Source organism: Callorhinchus milii, unplaced genomic scaffold (assembly GCF_018977255.1).
Source record: "Callorhinchus milii isolate IMCB2004 unplaced genomic scaffold, IMCB_Cmil_1.0 Scaffold3, whole genome shotgun sequence".
Taxonomy (NCBI): Eukaryota; Metazoa; Chordata; class Chondrichthyes; order Chimaeriformes; family Callorhinchidae; genus Callorhinchus; species Callorhinchus milii.
In genome coordinates this window covers 54,593,589-54,621,091 of record NW_024704744.1, presented here as the reverse complement: position 1 = coordinate 54,621,091, position 27,503 = coordinate 54,593,589, and the positions used below count along the sequence as shown (strand labels likewise).

Below are 27,503 nucleotides of genomic sequence, written 5' to 3'. Positions count from 1 at the left end.
TCTACAGTTACGTGCATCTCAAATAACCTAGGGTTGACTGAAAGGCAAGAATGTACTTAGAAATAGAAATGCACGTAGCTGTCGATTCAATCAATGCATAAAATCAGACAATGAAGATAAATTGACGCCATAAAGCTTTTGGTCAGTGCAGAACAACAACAATCTGCAGTGAGCTAGTAGAGCAACGCCTAGAAACTGGAATGCACTGATGACCACCTTGGTGTACAATATACAAGCTGATTAAAATTGGATAGTGCAGAACATCTGACGTAACCTTACTGTGTTGCTATTTTGAAATACGTAGTTAAAGATCTCATGGGAAGCCCGTGTTCATCTGCTCTTCCACCTGCTGACTTTAGCAGGGCAACATTAAGGTCATGTTAAGAAAACATTTCGACAAAAATGTGTTAGGTTGAAAATGGAGTTTGACAATACATATGTCGAACTCTCAGTCTGGTTTGAATACTCTTAAGCATGGTTCCCACAGGTGTCTGACAAGGGTACTCTAAGCAAAGATGGTTATCATTCATTGCAAACTATTTGAAATTAAAATTCATAAACTTTTACTGCAATCTTCTGTAATCCACAACTTGTATTTATATAGCGCCTTTCACAAGGGGTAGCGTCCCAGAGTGCTTGACAATGGTGGAGTCTGACACTGAGCCAGGGGGAGAGGGAGGGAGGAGGTGACCTTAAGCACGATCAAAAAGGAAGGTTTTCTTTAGGCTGGATTTGAAAGTGGGGAGAGGGGGCAAAGTAAAAAAGAAAAGTTTTTTTAAAAAATATATAATTTGAATGTTATTTTTTCTCTCAATCAGACACAACTCAGAGGCAGACAAAAAGTAAACTCAAACCACTTAAATTCTGCACAGTGAATGATTATATATATATATATATATGTGTGTGTGTGTGTGTGTGTAGCAAAGGTTTCTTGTGATATTCCAAAGATTCAGTCAACAGGAATTTATATTCTCACTACAACTACAAACTCTCTTGGAGAGAGTGGGGGAGTGGGATTGGTTTGGATAGGGCTTTTCAAAGAGCCGGCACAGACACGATGGGCCAAATGGCCTCCTTCTGTGTTGTATAATTCTATGATTCTAAGCACTCCTGAGACCTTAGTGCAGTATTTTCCCAAAGCTATGCTAAGTGGCAGGCTAGTGGGGGCACCAGGCTATTATTGTAGACACTGCACTACAAATGCCAGTTTCTGCCTGAGATTCCCAACGCTATTATTTCCATGTCTCAGGAATAGCGGTTAAGTGACATCAAATGGTCAAGGCTCTCAGCATTTTTTAAAAACAGATGTTTAACAAAATAAGAAGTCAGAGTGCCACAGCATCCTGAAAACCTTTTTCAAGCCAACAATGGTTCCTAAAAATGCGTTACTTTCACTCAAGTGGAACTTGGTAAGTAGAGTATGTTTTTAAAATTAAAAAAATGTGATTAACTATTGGGCTGTTCCAACACAAGCACACCTCAGCCCTTTCAAATGGTAGTCACAGGAACGGTGGGCTAGACTGTGAATTATACAGTGTGATTTATTTCAACCATGTAAAATACTGCATATTCTCCAGTACAAAGTCTATAAATAAAAATAGGGAATGCAAGCAGTGGTTTTCAAACTGAAATTTAAACAAAATAGTCGCACAGAAAATTAAATTATCACAATTAAAAAGCCTTGGTTTATCATGTGATTGGTATAAAAGCAATTGTATGCACATTGGCCAAAGGCTCATGATATACTAATAATGTATGTGCTGCCCCCAAGAGTCCACATCTAGCTATGGATACAATCAATACCGCAAAACACACTGCACTATCTGTCAAGCATTAGTCTGGATTTCACTCTTTCATTATTAAAATGCTTCATTTCTCCCCCCACCCAAGAAAAAATAAGCTGTGAAATTCATATTCAAAAATATTAGAAATGATCTGACTTTCCAGCCTGGTAGGTTAGCTCACATCCAGTCGAATTTTAATGTTCATCGCTGCAAGTTCCGCCACAAAATATCGGAAAACATAAGGCACAGAAATAATCTCAACAGTGTCAGACTGTTTACAGAGAGTGCAGTGATGTTTCCTGTGACGTGTGGCAGACCACGATGGTGGGGGCTTTTCCAGTATTGGCGACAGGAGGCTGCCACACTTAATACAGACGTGTGCTACGGAGCGATCCGAGCAATTGAAGAGGCGGTCTTGAAGTAAGAAGGACGTTCCATGAGCTAGTAGAGCATCGCGCTCCATCTCTCCAAATCGGATGCCACCTTGGACGTTTCTCCCTCCAACGGGCTGGTTTGTCAGCCTATCTCTCGCTCCAGTAGTTCTAACCTGGAACTTGTCAGAGACCATGTGACGTAGGCGCTGGTAGTAAACCACTCCAATGAAGATGTCTGCCTCCAGCTCCACACCACTGATCCCACTGTACATTCTTTCAGTCCCATAGAAGTTATAGCCGGAAGCCTGCAGCATCTTCCCAAAGTACTCCAAGGCTGAATTTTCCTCAGAGAACGTGAATGGTGTGGCATCGTGACACAGGCCATGCATGGCAGCAGATTTACCTGCCATGCTTTCTATCAGCATTCCTATGGTCATACGGGAAGGGAATCCGTGGGGATTAAACAGGATATCTGGCATCATACCACTCTCTGTGAACGGCATGTCCTCTGCTGGCCACAGTCGGCTCAAGATGCCCTTTTGCCCGTGGCGACTAGCAAACTTGTCTCCAATGGTGGGGTTACGGGGGATTCTCAAGGTGATGCACACACGTTTAAAAGTTGCTGTCCCATTATCATTGCTGCAAACTTTGATGTTATCCACAACACAACTTTCTTTGCTCCTGAAGGAAAATAAAAATGTATTTATCACTTAATGTATTCACAAGATTTAAAGGACACCACAGCCTCAGGCGCACCATTTTTTTCACCCATTTTCCTCCTCTTCCTGAAGGCATTGGACTTTCCCCTTTCGCTGGTGCCCTATGTTGGTTCCGCACACAAACACACACCCTACATATAGCAATCAAGAAATCACTTTCCGTGCACAGGGAGCCGCTGGCGATACCACGTCTGCCCAGATGAGATCATCTAATACAGAACAGGGGCCAAACCTGGAACCTTCACCCATTTATTGAAGGAATCGCTGAAAAACTGGGGAGCAATCAGGATCACACACGCAGAAGGTCACTGTGTGATAGTCACCGTCTAAGCCATAAAAATACCTTTTCTGAATTCTCCTAATTACCTGAATAATACCTGTGAGCAGCAGCTTTATTAAAGTATGAAAGAGCACATCCAGCTTTAATACAGCTTACACTACATGGGAGTCATTGGAAGCAAATTTTGGTTCAACTACAACAGAACGTTTTGTTTGGAACTTGTGTTAAAACAACCATTGGAAAGAGCAATGACCCAAAGTCAAAGTAAACCTAGAAACCAGAAGAAAGTTTTATTGCAGATCTTATACTTTGCAAAATAAATGACGACTAGATTTTCTTTACGCTCTCAATACTTTTAAATGGGTGTGCATGGAAAGTATTTTTAGGCAACCAAATTTTCAACATAAACAATATTGTAAATGTTCTTCTATATTTTATTGCTCATGTTTTGATATTGAGAACTTGCTGCTGATTTTCCCCAAAAAAAACCATATGAAATCAGAGGCTGGCTTACAAGATGTAAACACTCTCACTGCGCAAATCCCTCAAAAATGGTAGAACAGGGGTTCACAATTCTGCTAGATGTTGCAATATGTTCCACCAATATTGCTCTCAATGCTTTATACCATTATTATATTTAAACAGAAGTACATGAGAAATCGTCCAAGGAAGTGACGTCTGCGGTAGACATGACATTGTCTCTACTCACTTGTAGTACATCACAAAGCTATCCCCTGTGTTGAGATTCAAGTAACTATAGAAGGGATCACCGTACTCCAGCACGGCTCCTATCGCTGGCAATCCGTCCTCGTCGAGTTTCTGTCCCACTCGTGTGTCGCCGGGTTTGACACCGAAGACCAAATTAGAGTCTCCAGCTGTCACTTTTTGATCGAGATTGATCAATTCAGTCTTATAAACGCTTCCATAGGCAAATCCTCTCTCCCAAGATGCTTTGTTGACGATCTTTTATATTTAATAAAAATAGTAGTTAGCCTTTTGATGTGCAGCACTGATTCTTAACAAGCTCAGTATACAAATGAACAACAATTTGCATTGATATAGCGCCCTTTACACTTGGTAGTGTCTCACAGGGCTGAAACTAGCCCCTTGGCTCTACTTTCACTGCAATGAATAAGTAAATATAAGGAATACAATAGTATTCTTTTAATTAACGGGAGCCCTTGGGGGTGGGGAGGGGAGAGATGACCGAAAGCACAGTCAAAGAGGTAGGTCTTGAGACATGCTTTGAACAAGGGGAGGAAGTCAGAGGGATTCAGGGATGGAGTTCCAGAGAGCAGAGACAGAGTGGCTGAAAACTCACAGCTCACCATCAGCGGGTGAGGAACACTAGAAAAATGACTGTATTAACATGTTCCAGTTTCAGATATAAACTTGCCTGAAAAAAATTATAGCCTGGTTTCATACATCTTATGTCAAAGAGAGACTGTTCAACTGTTTATTTGTAAACTGGGTGACAAAATTTGGGTCACATGCTGATAACAGGGACATTTTGGATCTTGTGTTGATTCCTGAGAATACAGTAAAACCTGGAGAAATTATGTTTCCCAAGTTATCCAAACTCTTCCACTACAATGTTTAATTAACAATGTGCGATACAGCCCTCCAGTGCATTGACTCTGTAAATGCACTCTATGGCCTGGTATCAAGCTTTACGGACCAGGAAAGACATAATTCATGGCTAATATTTGCTTTGTTAGCTGACTTTAGCCAGGGCCGGTGTAGGGCTGGTGCAGGGGTGCTCCTATTACCCTTATTGTCTGGCGCAGGGGGAAAAAAAGGGTTCCCTCTCTTGATCACTGGTCAAGAGTAAAATAAGTTTTCTTTTTAAAAAAAATTCCCAAGACACTATTCGAAAAGAGAATCAGTCAACGATCCTCCAGATTAATTGTTCATTAACCTCATGAGTGTTTTTTGGGAGCTTGCTATAGCAAAAAAGGATGCCGTGATTACCTAAACTATCCAGTGTATGTATACGTGACAGTAATTATTTGTGAAGCATTTGATCCGTTTAGACAAGAGAAGGCGTTACAAATAATGCAAGTTCTTTCTCTTTCTACTGTTGGAAAGTATGGATGAACAATGAGGGCAAGATGGGGTTTGGTAAACGGGTACGTACCATAGCATCTTCCATGTCATATCCTGTGTACGAGATGACAGCTACAACAGCATTAGTGCCTATGGGATAGTTATCCATGTTAAAGTAGTCATACATGTAAGGTCGGACAAGAGGGCTCTGGGGAGTGAGAAGACGGTAGAGTTTGTTGTCGGATCTATACAGGTAGCTGTGCAATGGGAATCCCATTGTTTGCTTTCCTGGAAAAGAGAGCAATTAAAATAAACAGCTGGACTACAATATTCACCAAGCACATAGAAAATAAAGATCACAATACTACAACAAATTACATTTGTATAGCGCCTTTCATGTCAGGAGGATGTCCCAAGGCACTGGACGGTCATGGATTTGGACCCGAGCAGGGGGTTGGGATCAGGAGGGCAGGGGTAGGTGACCAAAGGTTCAGTCAAAAAGGAACGTCTTGAGACAGATCTTGAAGGAGGCAAGGGAGGGAGCGAGGCAAAGGGACTGTGGGATGGAGTTTGAAATGGTGGGGCAGAGAGCCTGAAGGCCCAACCTTTGATGGTGGGGCGGAACAAAGGAGAATCAAGACATGACCTGGTGACCATCTCAGCAAACCATACTTTTTTTTAAAATTGCAGTTCACAAGCAACAATACTGAAGCAAATACTAGACACTGCAGCAACAATAAATCTAGTCAAACCTCAGCAGTAGCCTCATTACTGCAACATTTATAAGTACAATACACATGTCAAAATAAAATTTTTACTCTTTAAAATAAATTGTCGTTTGTCTTTTTTTTAAAAAACGAGCCTGATTTGATCCCGTTTTTTTCTCGCTTCTAAACTGTTCCCCCTTCCAATGCCAATGTTGCTCTGAAACCAGTCACAAAGGGATGCACAAAAGTAGCCGAAGGAAAGGGTCTCATTTCGCTCGCCGTGGGGAAACAGCAGATTTCTGCCAAGCACTTTTCTCCCCTCCCACTCCATTAAACAAAAACAGAGATTAGGAAACACTGCAATATGTCATTTTATCATCAGCTAAACCTTCTCAACAAAAAGCAAACCAAGGAAAAGAATGCATATCACTATATTATGCTCCTTCGATCAGCGAGCACTGACTTGCTTCATGTCCCCTGCCCAGCCACTCCACCGTTGGCTTTCAGCCTTTCTAGCCCCACTCTCTGGAACTCCTTCCTGTAGACCATTTGACTCGCTTCCTCCCTTACCTCATTCAAAGTCTGTCTGAAGACCTACTTTGACCATGTTTCAGTCATTTTTCCCCACCCCAACCCCCTCGCCTCTCACCTCCAGCTCAGGTACCCAGCTAGTACTGTGAAGTGCTTTGGGCCAGCCTCCTGACATGAAAATTACAATATAAGTATAAATTTGTATTGTGTTGTATGTTAATCAGGACTTACTCGCTTTAAAGGGTTAGTGAAATTGCAGCACCTGTTACCTCAAACATTTAAATCATCGCTTAAGCCAGCTCATCTTTGCATCCTGTGACACCATTACGCATATGATTCACCACTAATTTTATTCTCAACAATCAAGGTGAATATAAGCTGTGGCAAAGCCTCTTCCAACCCCCAAAGAGTCACATTTAACCCTTCAAACTCTGGAATCTAAAGAGCTCTACAGATAGAAGTGCGAGGAAGGTAATCCCCGACTGTTTGGTGTGATCATCTTATATAACTGCTGTGAATTTATTTCACTTACCCATCTGACACTGGTACATGTTCCTAGGACTCTGGTTATGATCAGAGTAAGGAATTAAGTTCGCCACTACGCTCAGCATACTGTGAGGAAATAGCTCCTGATGAGTGGTTCCTCCAGGCACAATATCCTGTTCTGTGATGGCAATATTCATGTACAGCTGGAAACACATCACAAAAATATTATGAAGACCATAATATTTACTCTGAGGTTACTGTAATAATTGCTGCAATATAACATTAAAAGGGAATGTTAGGTGATTTACCCTGAGAAAGATCATGGGTACTCCTTTTAAAGAAACAACAATAATCCTTGCATTTGATATAGCGCTTATCACATCTTCAAGACTTCTTAAAGCGCTTTACAGAACAGACTGTAAAGAGAATTGACTGTATATTTGTGCGCGAAACGCGGCAGCCAATTGTGTACAGCAGTGTCCCACAAACAGTCGTGGATTGAAGTGACCAATTTATTATTATTATTTATTTTGGAGGAATTATTACCCCCCAGAAAAGCGATCCACCAATCGACTAACACCCAGGTTCTTATTTACTGCTAGGTAAACAGAGGAGTACGTGTGGAGTAAGGAAACTTGCCCAACATTTTGTCCTGCCGGGAATCAAACAAGGTCTCTCGCTTGCAAAAGCGAGTGCTCTAACCACTGAGCTACAGGACTCCATAATTAAGACTGGAATTTAAGAAGTTTACACATATTCTGTGCCATTTTTCTTAAAAAGACATGCAGACTGAGATTAAGTGGGGCTGCTGCTGCCCCCTGATCACAGGCCAGAAAGGTCAAGCACTTACTCTGCTGAACAAAAACAGTAATTTGGGTTACACCGAGAGAAAGAGAGAGAGAGAGAGAGAGAGAGAGAGAGAGAGAAACTAGGAGTGAGTCAGTACCCAGAGTAATATCTCAGTACCCAGAGATGGGGTGTTGGAACCAACTACATCACTTGCCCCAAACCTGATTTTGAATGTTTAAGATATCTTGAATTTTACAGTTGATTTTCGCTCTCAACAAAGCTCTCCTATATACCATTGAAAGTTCAAGGAGATGCCAAATATTGAAAAATACACTACACACACAAACCACCCATAACATCCCGGTTCATAAAGATGAAGTTTTATTTTTCTCATTATTAAAACACTATGAATAACAAACAACCCTTTCTAAAGCTTACAAACAATACATGCCAGGATGGTTTTCATTACCTGTTCAAGGGTGCCAATGAGCTCTTCCTTTCCCAAGGCCAAGTTTCTGACAGGTCGTATCATCCGACAAGGAGTGGTGAAGAGATACAATCCTGGGTAAATACTGGGTTTACCCGTCATTGGAATCAGAACAATTTCAATCCATAGAGGGACTTTCTTCTCTTTTAAAACCTATCACAAAGCAATTCAGAGTCAACAATGGAAACTGGTCGAACACCCAAAACTGAGATTAGATGAAAATCTCTTAACCATTCATTCAGTTTATATCCTCCAGCATTTTACTTTATTTATAAATGAAATGCTGTACACTGTCCAGCGCCTTGGGACGTCCTCCCGACGTGAAAGGCGCTATACAAATGTAATCTTGTTGTTGTTATAAATGAACTTCAACTCAGCAGAGCAAACATTCCTGCAATGCACTTTGAGAGGCACTGCACATGTGTAGATCGAAACTTCCTATACTATACAGGTAAATCACATAGGCTTGGATTTGCCAGGAAGCATTTTTTTTACCCAGAGATAATTAATGACTAAAACAAGTTGGCTCCTTGAATTGCAACCTTGACAGTCAGGTCACGTGATTCATTTTAAAAACAGCTTGATGCTGCACTGGGAGGACAGTAGGTGGACATCCAGGAAGGAGCAGACCAACTTTGCTGAAGGGCCATCTTCATCTGAACCAATCTTTTGGGAAGACTTATGAGGATGTTGAATGGGAGCAAATTATCAAAGGAAATTTGTAGATACCGGTAGTCTCTCAAAATTCAGTGTGGTGTTATAGTGGGTTTATGCCGTGATTAATTTGGGGTCAAAATTCCAAAGGGCACATGAATATATTGATGGCTAAAGTATAATTGATTTTGGTTTCCTTTTTTAAAAAAAATGAAGTGTTTTTAAAATTTTCTCCACATTGGCATAAGCCTCTCTACTCGTGGTCTGGCCTCCTCTTGCTGGGATGCAGTTGCATGGGCTCTGATTACCCTCCAAGCCCCCATTTGAGTGGCCATTGTTCATGTGTGAGCCTCAGCAGTGAGTGTTTGCAGGCTACTCAACTGCAGAGGGCATCATTGCAGAGGGCCTGTCTCTGAACCCACAACCTTTTGGCTGAGAGGCAAAAGAGCTACCACTGAGCCAGGGAAACATAAATGGCTGAAGGACAACAAACATGTACCTTGAAGGTGCGCAGAGTATCCGCGACGTGTGGTCCCATCTCTCTCTCCACCCACCCAACAACGGAGCCGTCCAGAAGAACTGAGTAGCACTCAGAATACGGACTGTTGGGCGTGCCATCCACTGGTGTAACACCTGCAGAAGACATACCAGAAACCATTATTTAAGCTGGGAGTTGTACTTTATGTCCTCAGTGGGTGACTCAACACACAGAGTTTGGCCGTTCAGCCAGTCCAAACTGCTCACTTTTTTTTTAAAAAAAAATCACAGGAGATCTTTTGTTCCCATTTCCCCACCTTTCATGAAGCAGGAGGGGTTTCCCCAGGAGGACAGCAGAATAAATAACACCACCAAACACCTTCTTAAAATGACAATAAGCAAAACCCAAATCACTGATCATTTAGTACGAACAGCCGAACCAACTCACCCAGGGCACAAAGCAGAGCTGGCAGAGAGACGGTGCTCCATGACTGGGTCACAATCTCGCAAATGGCAGTCAAATGGTTCATCAGCCCACAAGGCTCTCCATCTGGAGTGTGCACAGGGCACAGGAAGCCCCAGGACTCGGGGAGTAACTTACGCACAGAGGTGGTTCTCATCTTAGCAAAAGCAGCCCCTCTATGCACGCATCGGAAATGAGAGAGGTAACGGACGAAATTCAGCTTGTCTGCCACAACACACAAACCAGAATCCTGCAACATACCCAGACCTGGGAGGAAAATAACAGGCAGTGTACAATATTAGAATTAAACTTGCATTTTCAGAGATCTTTGCATGTCAAAATGTCTTACAGCTTCACAGTAACTATTGTCAAGTACAGTGACTGCTTTTTGTGGACAAATCAAGAAATATTGGCATGTGAATTTCTTTGCTTATCCAAGAAGGGTGCCGCCCAATTCAGTTGTACATTTGAGAGTAGACTAGCCATGCTGAATTGTGACCTTAAAAGAAAATCCCTATGTTTATAAATATAGCTGTTCAGTTCATGGCTGTTTGTGGGACACTGTCATGTGCAAACTGTCTGAATCCAGCACCTTGGGATGTCTTCCCGACGTGAAAGGCGCTATACAAATAATTTTGTTGTTGTACATTCAACTACAAAATACACAGCCAAATGCACTTCACAGTAAATTCTGGGAGGCACTTTCAGATGTCCTCCCGATGTGAAAAACATTAATGCAAGGATTATTATTATCATAATAATAATCCTTGCATTTGATATAGCGCTTTTCACGTCGGGAGGACGTCCCAAAGCGCTTCACAGAACACACTGTAAAGTGAATTGACTGTATATTTGTGGGCGAACGCGGCAGCCAATTGCGCACAGCAATGTCCCACAAACAGTCGTAGATTGAAAATAACCAATTTATTATTGTTTTTGGAGGGATTATTATTAGGCGCGTGGAGTAAGGAAACTTGCCCAAGGTTTCGCCCTGCCTGGAATTGAACTCAGGTCTCTCGCTTGCAAAGCGAGTGCTCTAACCACTGAGCTACAGGACTCCACATAAGCAACTCAAACTGATTAGTCCATTTACAATATGAACACAATGCAACTAGTTAGCTTTCATAAAATAGCCCTCTGGCTGCGCCAGCCCACGAGTAAACAAGTATTGGTTCAAGCAGCAAAATACCAACAGGATTCCAAATCTACAGAAAGGGTTATGTTTATTTTTAGTCAAGGGATAAATATGACATGAATGCAAGAGCCAAGAGAGAGGGAAGAAGCCTAACTTCCAGGTCACAATTACCAAAATCACTTTATTTTCACTTTTATTTCTGCTCTTTATTTGGTCAGCTGCTCTGAGGGATCCTTATCCTGTTAAATAGTCTTCATGTTGGAAGGATGTCTCAAAGTACTTCACAAGAATTATTGTGAAGTGGAGAAACTGTGCACAACAATGTCCCACAAACAGATATGAAACGAGTGACCAACTTTATTGAGGAATTCTTGGCCAGGACACCAGGGAAACTCCTTTGTCTTTTCGAATAACACCATGGGATGTTTAACATCCATCTGACAAGGCAGACGGGGCTTTGGTTTAACATCTCACCTCTGACGATACAACTCCCCCCACCCCAACATTGCAATGGAGTGTCAGCTTAGACAATGTGATTGCAAGTCCCGACTTGGGACTTCAAACATAAGCTTCTGACTCAGAGGTAAGAGTGTTACCACTGCACCAGGAAATGGTACTTCATTCTGTACAGGGCTTTGAGACATTTACTTTCCATAAAAGACTCACACAAATGCATGTTGCATTATTTACCTGTTTTTGAGTGCAAGTTTCCAGTAGCCAAAAGATACTCAAATGGCCGGGTTAGATCTCCCACCATACTTAAGGCTTTCATCAAGTTTTCTGAATTCATAGGAAAGGCTCCTTTTTGATTCTTCTTGTCCATTGCAAATTTTATAGATTGTAACCACCAAGTCATTTTCTCCTGTCAAATAAAATCAGGGAAAAGTTACTTTTTAAAAGAACAACAGGGTTTAAGAATATAAATGTTGGAACTACACCTAGAATCTTTTCTTCTGCCTGCATGAAAAAGATTTGTTGCTATTTCCATGTAAGAATTTTTAGCAGGTGAACTGAGCGTAATGATTATTTTGTTTTGAGGACATTTTAAAAGAAACAGTACCAGTATTTTCATCCATCGCCGGGCAAGAAAAATGACTCTTTCCTTACACCTCTGACAATTTGGAAACCAGCCACCAGGGGATGCAGGAGAGCATAGCCAGGATTAATAACCTTAGTACAGTGGGGGTGTGGAGAGAGACACAGGTGCAACTTCACTTCCCCAATGCTCCTCCCTAATTAAAAAAATAACTTATTCATGAAGCAAGTGCTATGATGTGGGGAATGATCAATGAATCCTTTAACCTTCTCCACCCCTCCCAAGAGGGTAACTAATTCCTCTCCCCCGCCCATCACCAGGCATTCCAGTAATAACAGTATCAGTGACAAAGCAAGAAATGAGAACCGATTTCAAAGACTTTCGTCATGGAGCAACAGCAAGGTTACCCTGTACAAGATGTGTTGTACAAGAGCAATGCAATGGTAATTCCTTTGCAGTGAACCAAATACAATTTTGCAGTTAAAGTCTTTTGCAAACAACAACCAAAAAATTACATTTGTAAAGCGCTTTTCACATCGGGAGGACGTCCCAAGGCTCGGAGGCCAAAAACACCCTCATCTCCCTGACAAATAGACTTGAAACAGAAAAGTTTACAGCATTGAAACAGGCTGTTCGGCCTTTAACGTCTGTGCTGTTTTTCTCTCCATGAGCCCTAGTCTTACCTCACTTTCCTGATCACACCCAGAAACACAAGCACAGCCTCTCCCCACAGAAGACTGGTACTAATAAGAGTTTTAATTTTAAATCCTAGTAATAAGTTAATGGAAGATATGGTCTAGGAATTAATAAGCATGACCTAAACGAAATGTCAAACCTCTAAATATAGGTTTCTTTCTGAATTTCAACCGCTTGCTGATTCCTGATTTTTCATGCATGAGAATAAAATAAATTTAAAAACAAGCAATATCCCTAAATCCGTTCCCTACCATCTATCACTTAGTTGCAGTCATCTATTATGGACCAAACAAAGAGTCCGCAGTGCTTATTACCAAAACAAATGCGACTTCAAACAAAAAGACTCAAGCAATATGGAAACAAGTAGTATGTAATAATATTCATCTAATAGTAGTGAATTAATTCTTGTTAATGTGTTCGGGTCTCTTTTTTAAAAAAGAGTAGATATATATAGTATACATATTATATATAGTATAACTACTTTTACACCAAAAATGTTGAATTATTGCCAACTTAAAATATTAGACGCAGTTATTTACATCTTCTACCTCAAAAAAATTAACTTTAAAGATCACACAGTATTTTTCACAAATAATACCTTGCATTTGGTATAGCACTTCTCACATCTTCTTGACATCTCAAAGCGCTTTACAGATTATACTGTAAAGTTAATTGCCTGTATATTTGTGGATGAAACACGGTTACCAATTGCGCGCAGCAGTGTCCTACAAACAATCATGGATTGAGTGACCAAATTATTACTGTTTTTTTGAAGATTATCCCCAGAAAAGCGATCTGCCAATCGACTAACAACCGGGTTCCTACTTACTGCTAGGTAAACAGGTGTGTGGAGTAAGGAAAGTTGCCCAACATTTCACCTTGCTGGGAATAGAACCCAGGTCTCTCGCTTGCGAGGCGAGTGCTCTAACCACTGAGCTACAGGAATCCAAATGAATTAAAGATAATATAATTCCTGTTACAGTAGTATGAACTAATAGCAGATTGTGGAATGAGGGAAAGCTGCCAGAGACTAACCTTTAAAAACATTAAAATGAGCTGCCCAGGCGTCAGCACTTCATGATTTATCAAGCTGTCGGGATTTTCTTCCTGACATTCATCCTTGGCGAACGTAAACAGCTTCCGCGTCATCAGACAAAGCAAATAAAATTTCTCCACGTTGGCCTTCAGGTGTATGCACAAGCACTGGCTGCAGGTGGACAGAAAGAGGTTGCATGTACTATTTGCATACTGTCAATAGGCCTCCTGTATTGATGAACGCATTGAGCTAAACTGATGTATGTCTATATAATAAATAGCAGCTGTAGATGATTGTGTTTTCAGTGACACTGAACTGGATAAGGAGGCCGCTTTTTGCACCAACATTGTGCTGATCATTCTTTTTTTCGTTAGGATCTCGAGATTGGATGATGCAGTGGCTCAGCATAATGTCTCTTCATTTCAGCGATCTGGATTCAATTCCAATCCAACTGGTGGATAAATCTCAAAAAGAAGCAAATTTTGTATCAACTATTATTGACCATTTTCAGTTCATTTAAGAATAATCTTTGCATTTGATACAGCACTTTACCATGTCACATTTCAACGCACTTCGTAGGCAGTGTCACTCTTTAAAAATTACCAACTGTAAAAAGGTCCAAAATATTAGAAGTCTCTAAGCACTGAGTTTGCCCCCCCACCCTGCCTCGTGAGCCTGTGCACCCACTGAAGCTTATTTTGCCCACCTCCCATCATAGTGGTTTAAGAATTTAAAAATTAATCCTTACTCAAACAGGAACTCTGCAGCTTGCTCATTTGTGTACCAGTCTGGCAGGCGGAGCTTCACACTGAACCTCTCTCCCAGGTAATTTAATGCTTGCTTCTTGGTGTTGCAACCCTCCATCACTACCAGTCTCAACATCTGCGTCACAGCGCTCTTGAAGAAGGAGTTGTCCTCTCTTCCTTTAATTAACTCCTGGTAAATCTGGTAATCCGTGAAATCAACCAACCCCTGCAACAAAACAGGCAATTTTAAAAACAGATCTTTACCTAAGGTGAAAAACAATCTTTATTTGAATATTCATTCAATTAAGTTGTACATAAGTAGCCTTTCACCATTAAACAACACTATGCAAGCATTCAAAATATAGGAACTTTACTTGTAGGGATTTTTATATTCCCCTCACCTTTCCGATGGGCTCTGTGTAACACAACACCTATGGACAGTACAGCGGCCAAAACTATGCAATGCAACTTTGTAACCAAACGGTAAAAGATGCGGCAACGGTGATCCTCTCTTTGAATGTATGAAAGTCTTATTTTATTACGCAACACACAACTACACCTTAAAATATAAGATTTCAATTACACAGTTCTCCAAGATTTTCGTATAATAAATGTTCCTCAGGAAGGGCGGGGAACTGGTCTGATTTTGGAGTCCTGTAGCTCAGTGGCTAGAGCACTCACCTCGCAAGCGAGAGACCTGGGTTTGATTCCCGGCAGGGCAAAACCTTGGGTAAGTTTCCTTTCCCTACATGCCTAATAATAATCCCTCAAGAAAAAAACAATAATAAATTGGTCACTTCAATCCAGGACTGTTTGTGGGACACTGCTGTGCGCAATTGGCTGCTGCGTTTCGCCCACAAATACACAGTCAATTCACTTTGCAGTACATTCTGTGAAGCGCTTAGAGTCGTCTCAAAGACGTGAAAAGCACATATCAAATGCAAGGATTATTATTATTTTTATTATTTTGTCCTTTTAAATATTCCACCTTACCTTGAGTGCAAAGCATAGAGGGAGGAAGAAGAGTTCTTTCTGGTAGATGAAGTTGACCATTACACTGCCATTGTCCAGATAGTGAAGGTTCATGTTAATGGCAGTGTGTTCATCTCTCACACAGCGCATGCTGACACCTGACAAAGGAAAACACACACTTGTGAACAATTTTTTTTATAAATTAAGATCTCGAATAAATTAACAAAATTTATTTTTATTATAGTGCCTACAGTGGCACAATGTCTCAAAGTGCTTTACAGTAATTACCATCACATGTGGTGACTATGTATTTTGCAGGTAAATGCAGCAGTCATTTTGTGCACCGCAATGTCCCACAAACAGCCATCAAGTGAGTGACCGATTTTTCTGGAGGACTGTTAGCAGATTGGATAGCAGAAGAAATTCCCTTCTTTTTCGAATAATGATATGGGAATTTTAACATCAACGACAACAACTATAGCACCTTTCACGTCAGGACAACATCCCAAAGCGCTGGACAGTCAGGAATCCGCACCCACATTCACCTAGATAGCAGTTTGTGCAGTAAAACCAGCTCATGCAGACACCGAGAATAAAGGCAACAGTGGAATTGTAACCCAGTAACAATAAAAAAATCACATGAGAGGAGATTAACAAGAGGAAAAAAAATAAATCAATATGAACGAGGAATAATAGATGCATCCTTATTTTCAAATCAATCCTCACACAGTAACTCAGCAACTATCTGGTAATGATGGGTTGTACAGAATTGGATGCATTTGGTGCAGAGACAAAAATGCACATATTATAGTGATGCAAAGTAAAACACAACTCCATTCTGCTAACAATTCAGCTACAGCTCAACATGAAATACCAAGAGCATTGCCACCTAGAATATCTCTCATAGAGTTCGGCCACTGTTTTCCAATTGAAACAGTAATTTTCAACAAACACCACGGATACACAGGACAAAGCAAAACATGTACCAGATAAATGTAATTTGTTGTAGTTGTTTATGAGCAGCACAATTTTGGAGCTCGAGCAGAGAGACATTTGAGAAACATTCCACCATAATATTCATACATAGAACATCACAGCACAGGCCACTACGCCAACTGGTCCATGTCAATGTTTATACTCCACAAGTCCCCGCTCATTCTCTTCTCCCTCATGTGCGCATGCTGCTTTCTGCAGTCTGTTAAGTGAACACTCTAGGTGTTGTTGGACATTAAGCCACAGGACCCTCTCCCATATAATAAAGATTCTATAAAAACCCTTGATCGGAAATACCAAATATAATTAAAATACAGAACAGCCCAAGCTCAGAGTTAAAAACTATAAAGTGTAATTACCGTACTGGGTGTAGCCAGGGCCTCTATTCTTCCACTTGGGCCTCACCATAGCAATTGGGAAATTGCGTCTTGGCATGATGAGCATTCTGATGATCTTTTCTATGCCATTTATTATGAAGTATCCCCCCATTTCCTATTGAATAAAGGATAATAGGCGGAGTTAATTCAATACTGTGTGCAGTTGACCTCAATGTTGACCTGAAAGGAGACGCATATCTATTGGTAAGTCCTATCTGTGATATTCTCCTTATTTCATAGAATCATAGAATTATACAGTACAGAAGGAGGCCATTCGGTCCATCGTGTCTGTGCCGGCTCTTTTAAAAGAGCTATCCAAATCAATCCCACTCTCTCCCCATAACCCTGCAAACTTAATCCTCCCCAAATGATTATCTACTTCTCTCTTAAACTTGACTTTTCTCAAATGTACTGTACAGGGCTGCACTGCACACGGATCACCCTCAACTCATTCTGAGAGCCGGTAAATGAATTTTTTTTTTTTTTAAATGTACTTAATGCCCATTAAGTTAAACCTTAATGAGAGTTTGAAACTCTTTTTCCAATTTTGACCAACCAGTTTCAACACCTGGTTGGTCAAAATTCCTTTGTCCCCTCCCCCAACTATAAGCCTCAGCATGTCCTCCTCCACCAGTGTGACATCTTCTGTTTCCCCACTAATCATCCTGTAGGCACAAATGAGATTTAAATTTAATGTCAAATTAAAGAAAATTTACACTGTAAACCTAAGCCCATTAGTAACTTGATGGTGACTGCCCAAATTTCAAGCCGTAGACTTTATTCAAACCAGATCCCAGAGATAAAACACTTTGTTCCACTGCCGTTTCTGGCAAGTGTCCGCATGGATAGAAAGTACACAGATTATAGAATCATAGAACATTACAGCACAGGAGACGACCAATCAACCCATCGTGCCTGTGCCAGCTCTTTGGAAGAGCTACACAATCAACCACACTCTTTCCCCATAACCTTGCAATGTTTTCCTTTTCAAGTACCTATCCAATTCCCTTTTGAAAGCTGTTATTCAATCTGTTTCTGTCACCCCTTCAGGCAGTGCATTCCAGACCATAACAACTCTGTGTAAAAAAATTCTCATCTCCCCTATTGATCTTTTGCCAATTATTTTAAATCTATGTCCCCTGGTTACCGACCCACCTGTTGGAAACAGTTTTTCCCTGTCTACTCTATCAAATCCCCTATAATTTTGAACATCTCTATTAAATCCCCTCTTAAAATTCTCTGCTCTATGAGAACAATCCCAGCTTCTCTAGTCTCTCCACAAAACTATAGTCCCTCATCCCTGGTACCATTCTGGTAAATCTCCTCTGCACTCTCTCCAAGGCCTTGATACACTTTCTAAAGTGTGGTGCCCAATACTCCAGCTGATGCCTAACCAGTGACTTATAAAGGTTTAGCAGAACTTCCTTGCTTTTTTACTCTATGCCTCTATTTATAAAGCTACAAGGGTGCCGTATTTTTTTTAAAGCAGCTCTATCGACCTGTCCTGCCACTTTCAAAGACCTGTATATGTGAACCCCAGGTCTCTCTGCTGCTGTACAATTTAAAACGGTACCATTTAGTGTATATTGCCTCTCCTCATTCTTCCTCCTAAAATGTATCACCTCACACTTCTCTGCATTAAACTTCACCTGTCTGCCCATTTTACCAGTCTGTCTATATCCTCCTGCAGTCTGCTACCATCCTCCTCACTGTTTACTACATTCCAAAGTTCTGTGTCTAGATCTGGCAATAATTTATTTTCTCTGCACCTATTATTGGAAATTCAATTGCGGCAGGGGCTTATTTACAATGCGGAATATTTCTCTCTTTCCACTTGGAAGGATGGAATATCCCAAAGAAAAAACAAGTCAGGTTACACTTGGCATCTTTTTGCATTACCTCTGCTTCTTCGTGGTGTTTAATGAGACCTCGAGGAGACAAGCCGTGCAGGTTACATAGTTTGGATTTAACCATGATAGGGATCATACCAAGGCTCTGTTTAATAATCCCTTTGGGTAAGCCATTCACTGACCAACTAACGTCTGCCTGGAGGAGAAATAGAAAAATAATCATTGAAACAACAACAACAAGATTACATTTGCATAGCGCCTTTCACGTCGGGAGGACGTGCCAAGGCGCTGGACAGAGTACAGCATTTCGGACCTGAGCTGGGGTTGGGGGGTGAGGGAGGGGAGGGGACGGGGGGTGGCCGATGGCATGGTCGAAGAGGAGGGTCATGAGGTGGGACTTGAAGGAAGCTAAGGAGGGAGCGAGACGGAGTGACTGGGGGATGGAATTCCAGAAGTTGGGGGCAGAGTGGCTGAAGGCGGGTGGGTCGGGGGACATGGAGCAGGCCAGAGCCGGTTGAGCGGAGGGAATGGGCGGGTTGGTAGGGGGTTAGGAGGTCGTAGAGGTAGGGTGGGGCGACGCCATGGAGGGCTTTGTAGGTGAGGACCAGGACTGGATCCTCTGAAGGATAGGGAGCCAATGGAGTCGGGCGAGAGTGGGGGAGATGGGGTCACGGAGTTTGGTGCGGGAGAGGACACGGGCTGCAGAGTTCTGGATTATCTGCAGCCTGTGGAGGAAGGAGTTGGGAAGGCCGACAATAAGGGCGTTTGCATAGTCGAGCCTGGAGGTGATGAAGGCATGAACAAGAGCTTCAGCGGCCTGAGGGGTGAGGTAGTGGCAGAGTCAGGCGATGTTACGGAGGTGAGGGAAGGCAGAGCGGGTCATGGCTTGAATGTGGGGGAGAAAAGACAGTTGAGGGTCGAACAAGACACCTAGGTTCCTGACTGGCTTGGTGAGTTGTAGTGTGCAACCATGGAGGTTGATGCTGCCAGAGCCTGAGGTGCTGAGGCGCTGGGTGAGCCAATCAGGAGGGCCTCAGTCTTGTTCACATTCAACTGTAGGAAATTTGCCCTCATCCAAGACTTGATGTCCGACAGGCAGTCTGTCAGGACAGCAGTGGTCCTGGTGTTGAGGACGGAGGTAGAAAGATAAGAGTTGGGTGTCATCCGCATTCATGTGGAAGTTGACCCCATGTCTGCGGATGATGTCATCAAGGGGGAGCATGTAGATATTAAAGAGGAGAGGACCAAGGACAGAGCCCTGGGGGGAGAAAGATAGGAATCGAACCAGGCAAGGGCAGGTCCGCGAAGACTGAGTAACGCGGAGAGGCGGTGCATGAGGATTGAGTGTTCGAAAGAAGACAGAACAAAAATGAAGAAGTTTGGTTAACTTTTTCAATCCTTTACCTTACCAGGATACAAAGAAGACCCTTTCTGAATCACATCAACATTGCAGGAGACCACACTAACATCTGATTACATGATAGGTGGTAAACATCCACCAGATTAATTGGTTATTCATCTTATACCTGCTAAACACAGTCACTAAACATGAAAGTAAATTCTGCTTCAAACAAAATGATATTTTGTCAGTTGATAAATATAAAGAGATTTCAGTCTTGTTTTTCACAACTGCAGTACTTCAACATTCAAAGTCAAATATTCCCACTGCATGATTCCACATTATGGGTAGTGGAAAGCAAGAAAAATCGATTTTGTTACTGGATGTTCTTTGCAACTTTCAGGCAACATTATCTTTCGATCTGGTTGTCGCACACAAGCAATGCAATAACATTCGCAATAACAGCGCTGCATTTTGAGGTGAACTGCATTGTTGTTGCAATGTAACAAAAGCATTTAGAGAAGTCCTCCCAATGTAAATGTACATTTCTATTGTATCACACAAGAACACCCTGAAAAATGAAAAGGCTGTGCAATCTATCCCTGCACTTCACAGAACCATAGAAACGTATGAAACAGTAGGTGGTCATTTGGCCCATCACTTAATGTTGGCGTTTAATCCTTCCAAGAAGCCATCCATCCTAATAATAATCCTGCATTTGATATAGCGCCTTATCATTTATCTAATAATAACCTAATCCAAATTTCATGCTATCCTTCCCTCCTCGTGTGCTTGTTCAATTCTATTTTTTAAATGCCCCCGACTGTTTCACAGTCAAAATAATTTTCCCCAAGTACTCTTACATAAACAGTGCATCCCTTTAAAACGGCAGGTCCTGCTGGAAACCATCGGGGGGGGGGGGGGGGGGAACGATAAAACATTGTAAAAAATGTTAACACCACTTTTCCTCGCCTATTTCATGATAGAGGGGGGAAATGGTCAGCGTGAGGGGAGGGAAGGGGCGAGGAAGGGGTAGAGAGTTGAGAGGGGAGCTGAAGGCACGGTTGAAGAGAAAGGTCTTAATAATAATCCTTGCATTTGACATAGCGCTTTTCACGTCGGGAGGACGTCCCAAAGTGCTTCACAGAACACACTGTAAAGTGAATTGACTGTATATTTGTGGGCGAACGCGGCAGCCAATTGCGCACAGCAATGTCCCACAAACAGTCGTGGATTGAAAATGACCAATTTATTGGAGTAAGGAAACTTGCCCAAGGTTTCGCCCTCTGCCTGGAATTGAACTCGGGTCTCTCGCTTGCAAAGCGAGTGCTCTAACCACTGAGCTACAGGACTCCAGGTCTTGAGACCGGCCTTCAAGGAAGAAAGGGAGGAGGCAAGGCGAAGGCACATGGGGGATAGAGTTCCAGAGCCTAGGGCTGAAAGCCCTGCCACCAATGGTAGGGCGGTTGGGGCGGGGGATGTGCGCACGTTAAGCTGAAGAAAGTTGTCTCTCGTCCAGGACTCAATGTCAGACAGGCGGCTGTCAGGACATCGGTGGTCGTGGAGTTGAGGGTAGAGGAGGAAAGGTAGAGTTGGGTGTCATCCGCATACATGTGGAAGTTAACCCCATGTCTGCAGATGATGTCACTAAGGGGGAGCATGTAGAGGGTGAAGAGGAGGGGACCGAGGACAGAGCCCTGAGGGACACCGCACGAGACAGTGCGGGGGATGGAGGAAAAGCCGTTTGTGGAAACAAAATGAAGACGGTGGGAGAAGTACGACCTAAACCACTCAAGGACAGAGCCTTGAAGGTTGAGGTGGGAGGATATGCGGTGGAGGAGGATAGCGTGGTCGACCGTATCGAATGCCGCCGATAGCTCGAGGAGGACGAGGAGGCAGAGGGAGCCCTGGTCGCAGATGGTCAAGATGTCATTGGTGACCTTGACCAGGGCAGTTTCTGTGCTGTGGGCAGCACGGAAACCCGACTGAAGGGGTTTGAATAATGAATGGGTGGAGAGGAAAGAGCGCAGTTGGGAGGCGACAACTCTTCCAGGACCTGGACAGGAGGGGAGGTTGGAGATGGGCCGGTAGCTTGATAGCTGCGACGCATCAAGGGAGGGTTTTTTCAAAGTGGGAGTGATGATGGCAGTTTTTAGGGGAATGGGAACAGAGCCAGAGGAGAGGGACAGGTTGATGATGTGTGTGATATGTGGGGCAAGGAGGTGGAGCTGGGAGATAAGGAGTGGAGTGGGGATGGGGTCAAGGGAACAGGTGGTGGGTTTCAGGAATAGGATGAGTTTGGTGACAGCACAGTGTGAGGGGTTGTTGAACTTACATTGCACAAGCAGGTGAAATGAAGAATATGATCTTCTTACCCGACAATGTTGGTTAAAATTTACCCATGATTTGAGATTTTCTCCGCCCCCACCTCCTATCCGCCTGTGTCGGACCACCCATACTTACAGTTAGCTTCCCCTTGTAAGTACTCCGCCGTCCTCTGCACTCTGCTGGGTAGATTTTCAGGTCACTGCAGATGCAGCCTTTAGGCACCATAGGAGGGGAGATGACAGCATCCACAAACGCCAGAGAGATACGTTCATTTTTGAAGTTGAACTCCAGTGGGGGAATCGCCTGCAAGAAGGGATTGAAAATACATGATTTTCAAAAAGAATCGCGTCACATTTATATCTGGCATTGTCACTTGCCACACAAGAGGTTTTTTTTAAACGTATGAAATGAATTGCGGAACATGCAAGTCGGTCTCAGCAAGTTGCAATTCAATGAATTTTAAGAAAAAGTAAACCGAGTGGCATAATGTCATTTGATTCCTATTACTTCAGCTCAGCCTCCCTGCAGGTGAAATAAATCAATTTACTTTAAAACACATTCTCAACTGTGTAGAGAGTGACTAAAGGTTAAAGGTAGTCAATTCTACCAAAAGGTGGTCGGTTCCAATGGTATTTGGAGAATGAAGGAAAGTGGGGCAGTCAGAGAGTAGCAAACAAGCCCCGGGGGGGGGGGGGGGAGGCATGGGGGGGAGGGGGGGGGGCGGCCAGGGGAGGGGGGGGGGGCGGGGGGGGGGGGGGGGGGGCAGGCCATGGGGAGGGGGGGCGGCCATGGGGGGGGGGGGGGCGGCCATGGGGGGGGGGGGGCAGGCCATGGGGGGGGGGGGGGGGCAGGCCATGGGGGGGGGGGGCAGGCCATGGGGGGGGGGGGCGGCCATGGGGAGGGGGGGCAGGCCATGGGGGAGGGGGGGGGGGCAGGCCATGGGGGGGGGGGGGGCAGGCCATGGGGGAGGGGGGGGGCAGGCCATGGGGGGGGGGGGCAGGCCATGGGGGGGGGGGGGGGGGGGGGGGGGGGCAGGCCATGGGGGAGGGGGGGCAGGCCATGGGGGGGGGGGGAGGGGGGGGGGGGGCCATGGGGGGGGGGGGGGGGGGGGGGGGGGCGGCCATGGGGGGGGGGCGGCCATGGGGGGGGGGGGCGGCCATGGGGGGGGGGGGCAGGCCATGGGGGGGGCAGGCCATGGGGGAGGGGGGGCGGCCATGGGGGGGGGGGGAGGGGGGGGGGGGCGGCCATGGGGGGGGGCGGCCATGGGGGGGGGGGCCATGGGGGGGGAGGGGGGGGGGGGCGGCCATGGGGGGGGGGGGGGGGGCCATGGGGGGGGGGAGGGGGGGGCCATGGGGGGGGGGGGGGGCAGGCCATGGGGGGGGAGGGGGGGAGGCCATGGGGGGGGAGGGGGGGGGAGGCCATGGGGGGGGAGGAGGGGGAGGGGGGGAGGCCATGGGGGGGGGGGGCCATGGGGGGGGGGCCACGTGCTCCTCTCACCTGCGCCGCCCGCACCAGCCCGTCGCCGGTCGCCTGGTCGAAGGAGTCCACGTGGGCCCTGACCAGCTCCTGCAGCGCCTGGTGCTGCCGCGGCCCCGGGCGGCCCCCCCCGGCCTGGGTCAGGCCCCGCAGGCTCGGCCACCGCTGCTCCTCACTCACACTGCGCCACTTGCCGTCCTCCATGTGCCGCCGCGCCGCCCACTCAGGGCTCCGCCAGGAGGAGGGGACACGAGGCGCGCGGACAAAGGTTCCGCTTTGCTATTTGCAGTTCTGCTGCACATTTGTGATGAGACAAACACTGAGTCCTGAATCACCAGGAAAGCAGATGAGGGATTCACACTTTTATATTATCATCTGCAGCTGCTCCACGACTTGCACTGCATCACCCACTCGACGCTGCCTCTGCTGAAATAGTCGTGTTTAATTATTTATGCCTTAGGGCCTTTTATTCAAAGACTATAAACACTGTATGGATTGTTGAGCTCTTTTTTTTTCTGCCCAAACTCTCCTCTCCTGAAAGGGTGTAAACGACTGATGTTGGGGTCAAGTCCAGTTATTAGCTGATAAATCAACTGGTGCAATTTGCCCTTTGCCCTTAAGCGCTCAGAAGCACTATCCGTCCTGAAGGGCGCTGTATAAATGCGAGTCATGACCCAACTGTGCAGCGCCTTGGGACGTCCTCCTGACGTGAAAGGCGCTTTATAAATGGAATCTTGTTGTTGTTGTTGAGTCGTCGTCCCACATTGATTCCCTCTTATCTAAAAAAGGGGGGTACAGGGAAGCATCCGACACCTATTCGTGTAAAACATTTAAAATCAATATTTGTATTTTCCTAGGTCAGGAAAAACGTGTTGAGAGGCGGACATAATTCGTAGCATTGGGAGGCTACTTCGGAGACAAATAACATTAGGAAAGGCGTAACGCGAGGGTGGGCCATATTTTGTAAACCAAATCCAGAGAGGGAGAACAAATTGAAGTCAGCACAGCTCCAGATGCGGACAGTACTGGAGAAGCCGGTTGCATGCGTTTCTCTGATGGGTGTATCTGGTTTAGAATTGTATTGTTCTTGCTGAGTTTGTTGCTGAACTCAAGACGCACCAATTTGGGCCAGAATGATTTATTTACGTCGGAGCCGATTCAGATTTCACGCCGTCCGCGGGAAGGAAATTTTGGGGAAGCCCTCAACGGAATGTTTGGGAACGTTTACCTTTTACGTTTCAGAAGAGCGTCCACTGGTATTTCACTTCTCAGTCGGTTAACAAATCGATTTGTTTGCAATTACAGGATCACATTTTTCTTCATGCAGGTTTTTGATGTGCCAACTTTTATTGGAGCTTCACAAAGACGGTCCAGGCTCAAAATATTAATCCACTTCACAGCCCACGTCCTCTCCCGCAATGGGCCCTGCATGCCCATCACTGCCATCTTTTGGCTCCACTGATTCCCACTCCCAGAGTGGATCAGCTTTATGTCTTCACATTCAAATGCCTGCCTCATTTTATCTCTTCGACCTCTTGTGACTTTACTTGCCTGGTCACTCTATGTGTTCCCTGCTCCGTCTCTCTCTCTCTCTGGAAGTCTCTTCAGCTGACACCCTCCCTCTCTGCATTCAAACCCACCCAAAGACCTAACTCTTTGACTTCGCTCTTGGCCACCTCCCTTCACCACTTTATCTTCCCTCTCGATCCATGCAAAGCATTCTGAGACGTTCTCCCCATTCAAAAGATGCTATATCAGTGCAATTTTTTGTGGTTGTATAATGTTGAAATAGTTCAAATTGTCATAACTGTACATGTGGCAAATAAAACATTCAATAATAGCCAGAAAATGTAGACATTTAACAGAATATATAATGTAAATAACTTTTTGGCACTTGGGGTTCAAAGAGTATTTGATGTATTTGTGCTGTGTGCTCATACATCATCCCAGTATTACTTGTATTCTTTATTACACCATGAATCCACTATCTTGTAATCCTGTCAACCTCTCCACAGTTTGGGAGTTCTCAGTGTACAAACTACTGTAAATTCAAGGCTACCCAATATGGACTGCAAAACAGAGACAGGTTTCCATTTTACAAGAGTAATTAACAATCTTAATTACCAAGCAGCAAACCTGCCTTGTCAGTCGGCTTATAATTCAAAGAACATAATAATAATAATCCTTGCATTTGATATAGCGCCTTATCATGTCGAGCTGTCTTAAAGTGCTTCACAAAATATACTGTAACGTGAATTGACTGTTTTGTGGGAGAAACGCAGTAACCAATTGTGCACAGCAGCATCCCCCAAACAGTCATGAGTGACCATAATTTTTTTATTTTTGGTATATCAACTATGAATTAAAAAAACAATATATCACAATAAGTATCTTTTTTTCTGAAAATACGATTGTTATTTTTATATGTAAATGTGTTTGCTAGTGTCAGTGCTGGCCTAATTAAAATGTCAACGTGCCCAGCTCAAGAGATTTGGTATCTGGTTTCCCTTTTTTTAATTCATAGTTCCCTTTTGGGGAAACCAGATAGTTGGTTCAGTTGATGTACCAAAAAAAAATTGATCACTCAATCCATGACTGTTTGGGGGACCCCACTGTGCGTAATTGGCTGCCGCGTTTCGCACACAAAATACACAGTCAATTCATTTTGTAGTATATTCTGTGAAGTGCTTTGAGTCATCTCGAAGACGTGGTAAGGTGCTATATCAAATGCAAGGATTATTCTTATGTTCTTTGATTTGTCAGCTGACTGAAAAGGTGTGCTGCTTGGTAATTAAGAGCACACGGGGCAGATCTGTTAAAGAGTTCCCAGGTAACAATCTATACGCTTCCTTATTTAAAGAATATTGAATTAAAATGTTAATCACTTGGCTAGAATCAGTTGCTTAGTGTGCTTAAGCTGCTAAACTGCTTAATGCTGTTCACAAGACATAATATGGAACAATTTAGCTGACAGAAACCAAGGTAACTTTAAAGTATTCCACTGTCACTCACAAACATTTGTTTTACAACCCAAGTAGTGAGCCACTCTTGCCTGTGAGCCACTCTTAGGACTGCTGTAGTAAGATGCTATCACAAAGTAATGTGACCATGTCTGGTTGTTTGTAGAACATTGCTGTGTGTAAAGTGGCTACTGCATTTGCCTACAAATACACAGTGATTACACTTTCCAGCAGATGCTGTGAAGCGCTTTGAAACATTCTTCTGACATGAAAAGGTGCTATACCAAATGTTTTTTTTTTAAAACGCCATTTGCATTTTTGTTTGGATTAATACACTTTAGCTCGATCTGGGTTTGTGTTGGCTACAAACCAGGGAGGTCAAACAAATCTGGCCCAGACTTCCCATGAACCTTCATTTTTTTAAATCTAGCTTCTTGGGGTTGCACCCCTAGCCAAGTGTGTGGGCTAGTTTTATAACAAGTTGAAATCTCTTACGCATCTAATAGCCGTATTGGCAAGCGATGGCAATTGCGTCTGCCACCATTTGTCTGACTCAGTTTTTCAACATCTGGTAACATCGATCACATCTTGCAGCGCATTTCAACGTCTTGTAACTTTGATCCCTGATTTTTAAGTTCTGTAGTGATAAGTAGCCCTCATATCTTTATCCAAGAAGAAAGAGGTAGATCAAGCATTTCAAGAGGAATGGAGAATTTCATATTTCTTTGTGGTCATGAATGGAAAGCACACATGCTTTATTTG

General features: G+C 43.9%; 1 protein-coding gene across 1 annotated transcript; it reads right to left on the bottom strand.

The window, feature by feature from the left end:
* Positions 1-1,523: 1,523 nt before the first annotated feature.
* On the bottom strand, positions 1,524-24,000 carry polr1b (RNA polymerase I subunit B). Its single transcript, XM_042333371.1, has 15 exons — positions 23,803-24,000; positions 22,441-22,608; positions 18,688-18,834; positions 16,771-16,903; positions 15,440-15,576; positions 14,449-14,672; positions 13,700-13,871; positions 11,623-11,794; positions 9,783-10,064; positions 9,357-9,490; positions 8,186-8,356; positions 6,974-7,130; positions 5,295-5,491; positions 3,867-4,120; positions 1,524-2,839 (listed from the first exon to the last, which is right to left on the bottom strand). The coding sequence occupies exons 1-15, from the start codon at positions 23,983-23,985 to the stop codon at positions 1,957-1,959; spliced, it is 3,414 nt and encodes a 1,137-aa protein (XP_042189305.1). The 5' UTR covers positions 23,986-24,000; the 3' UTR covers positions 1,524-1,956.
* Between the last annotated feature and the right edge of the window lie 3,503 nt (positions 24,001-27,503).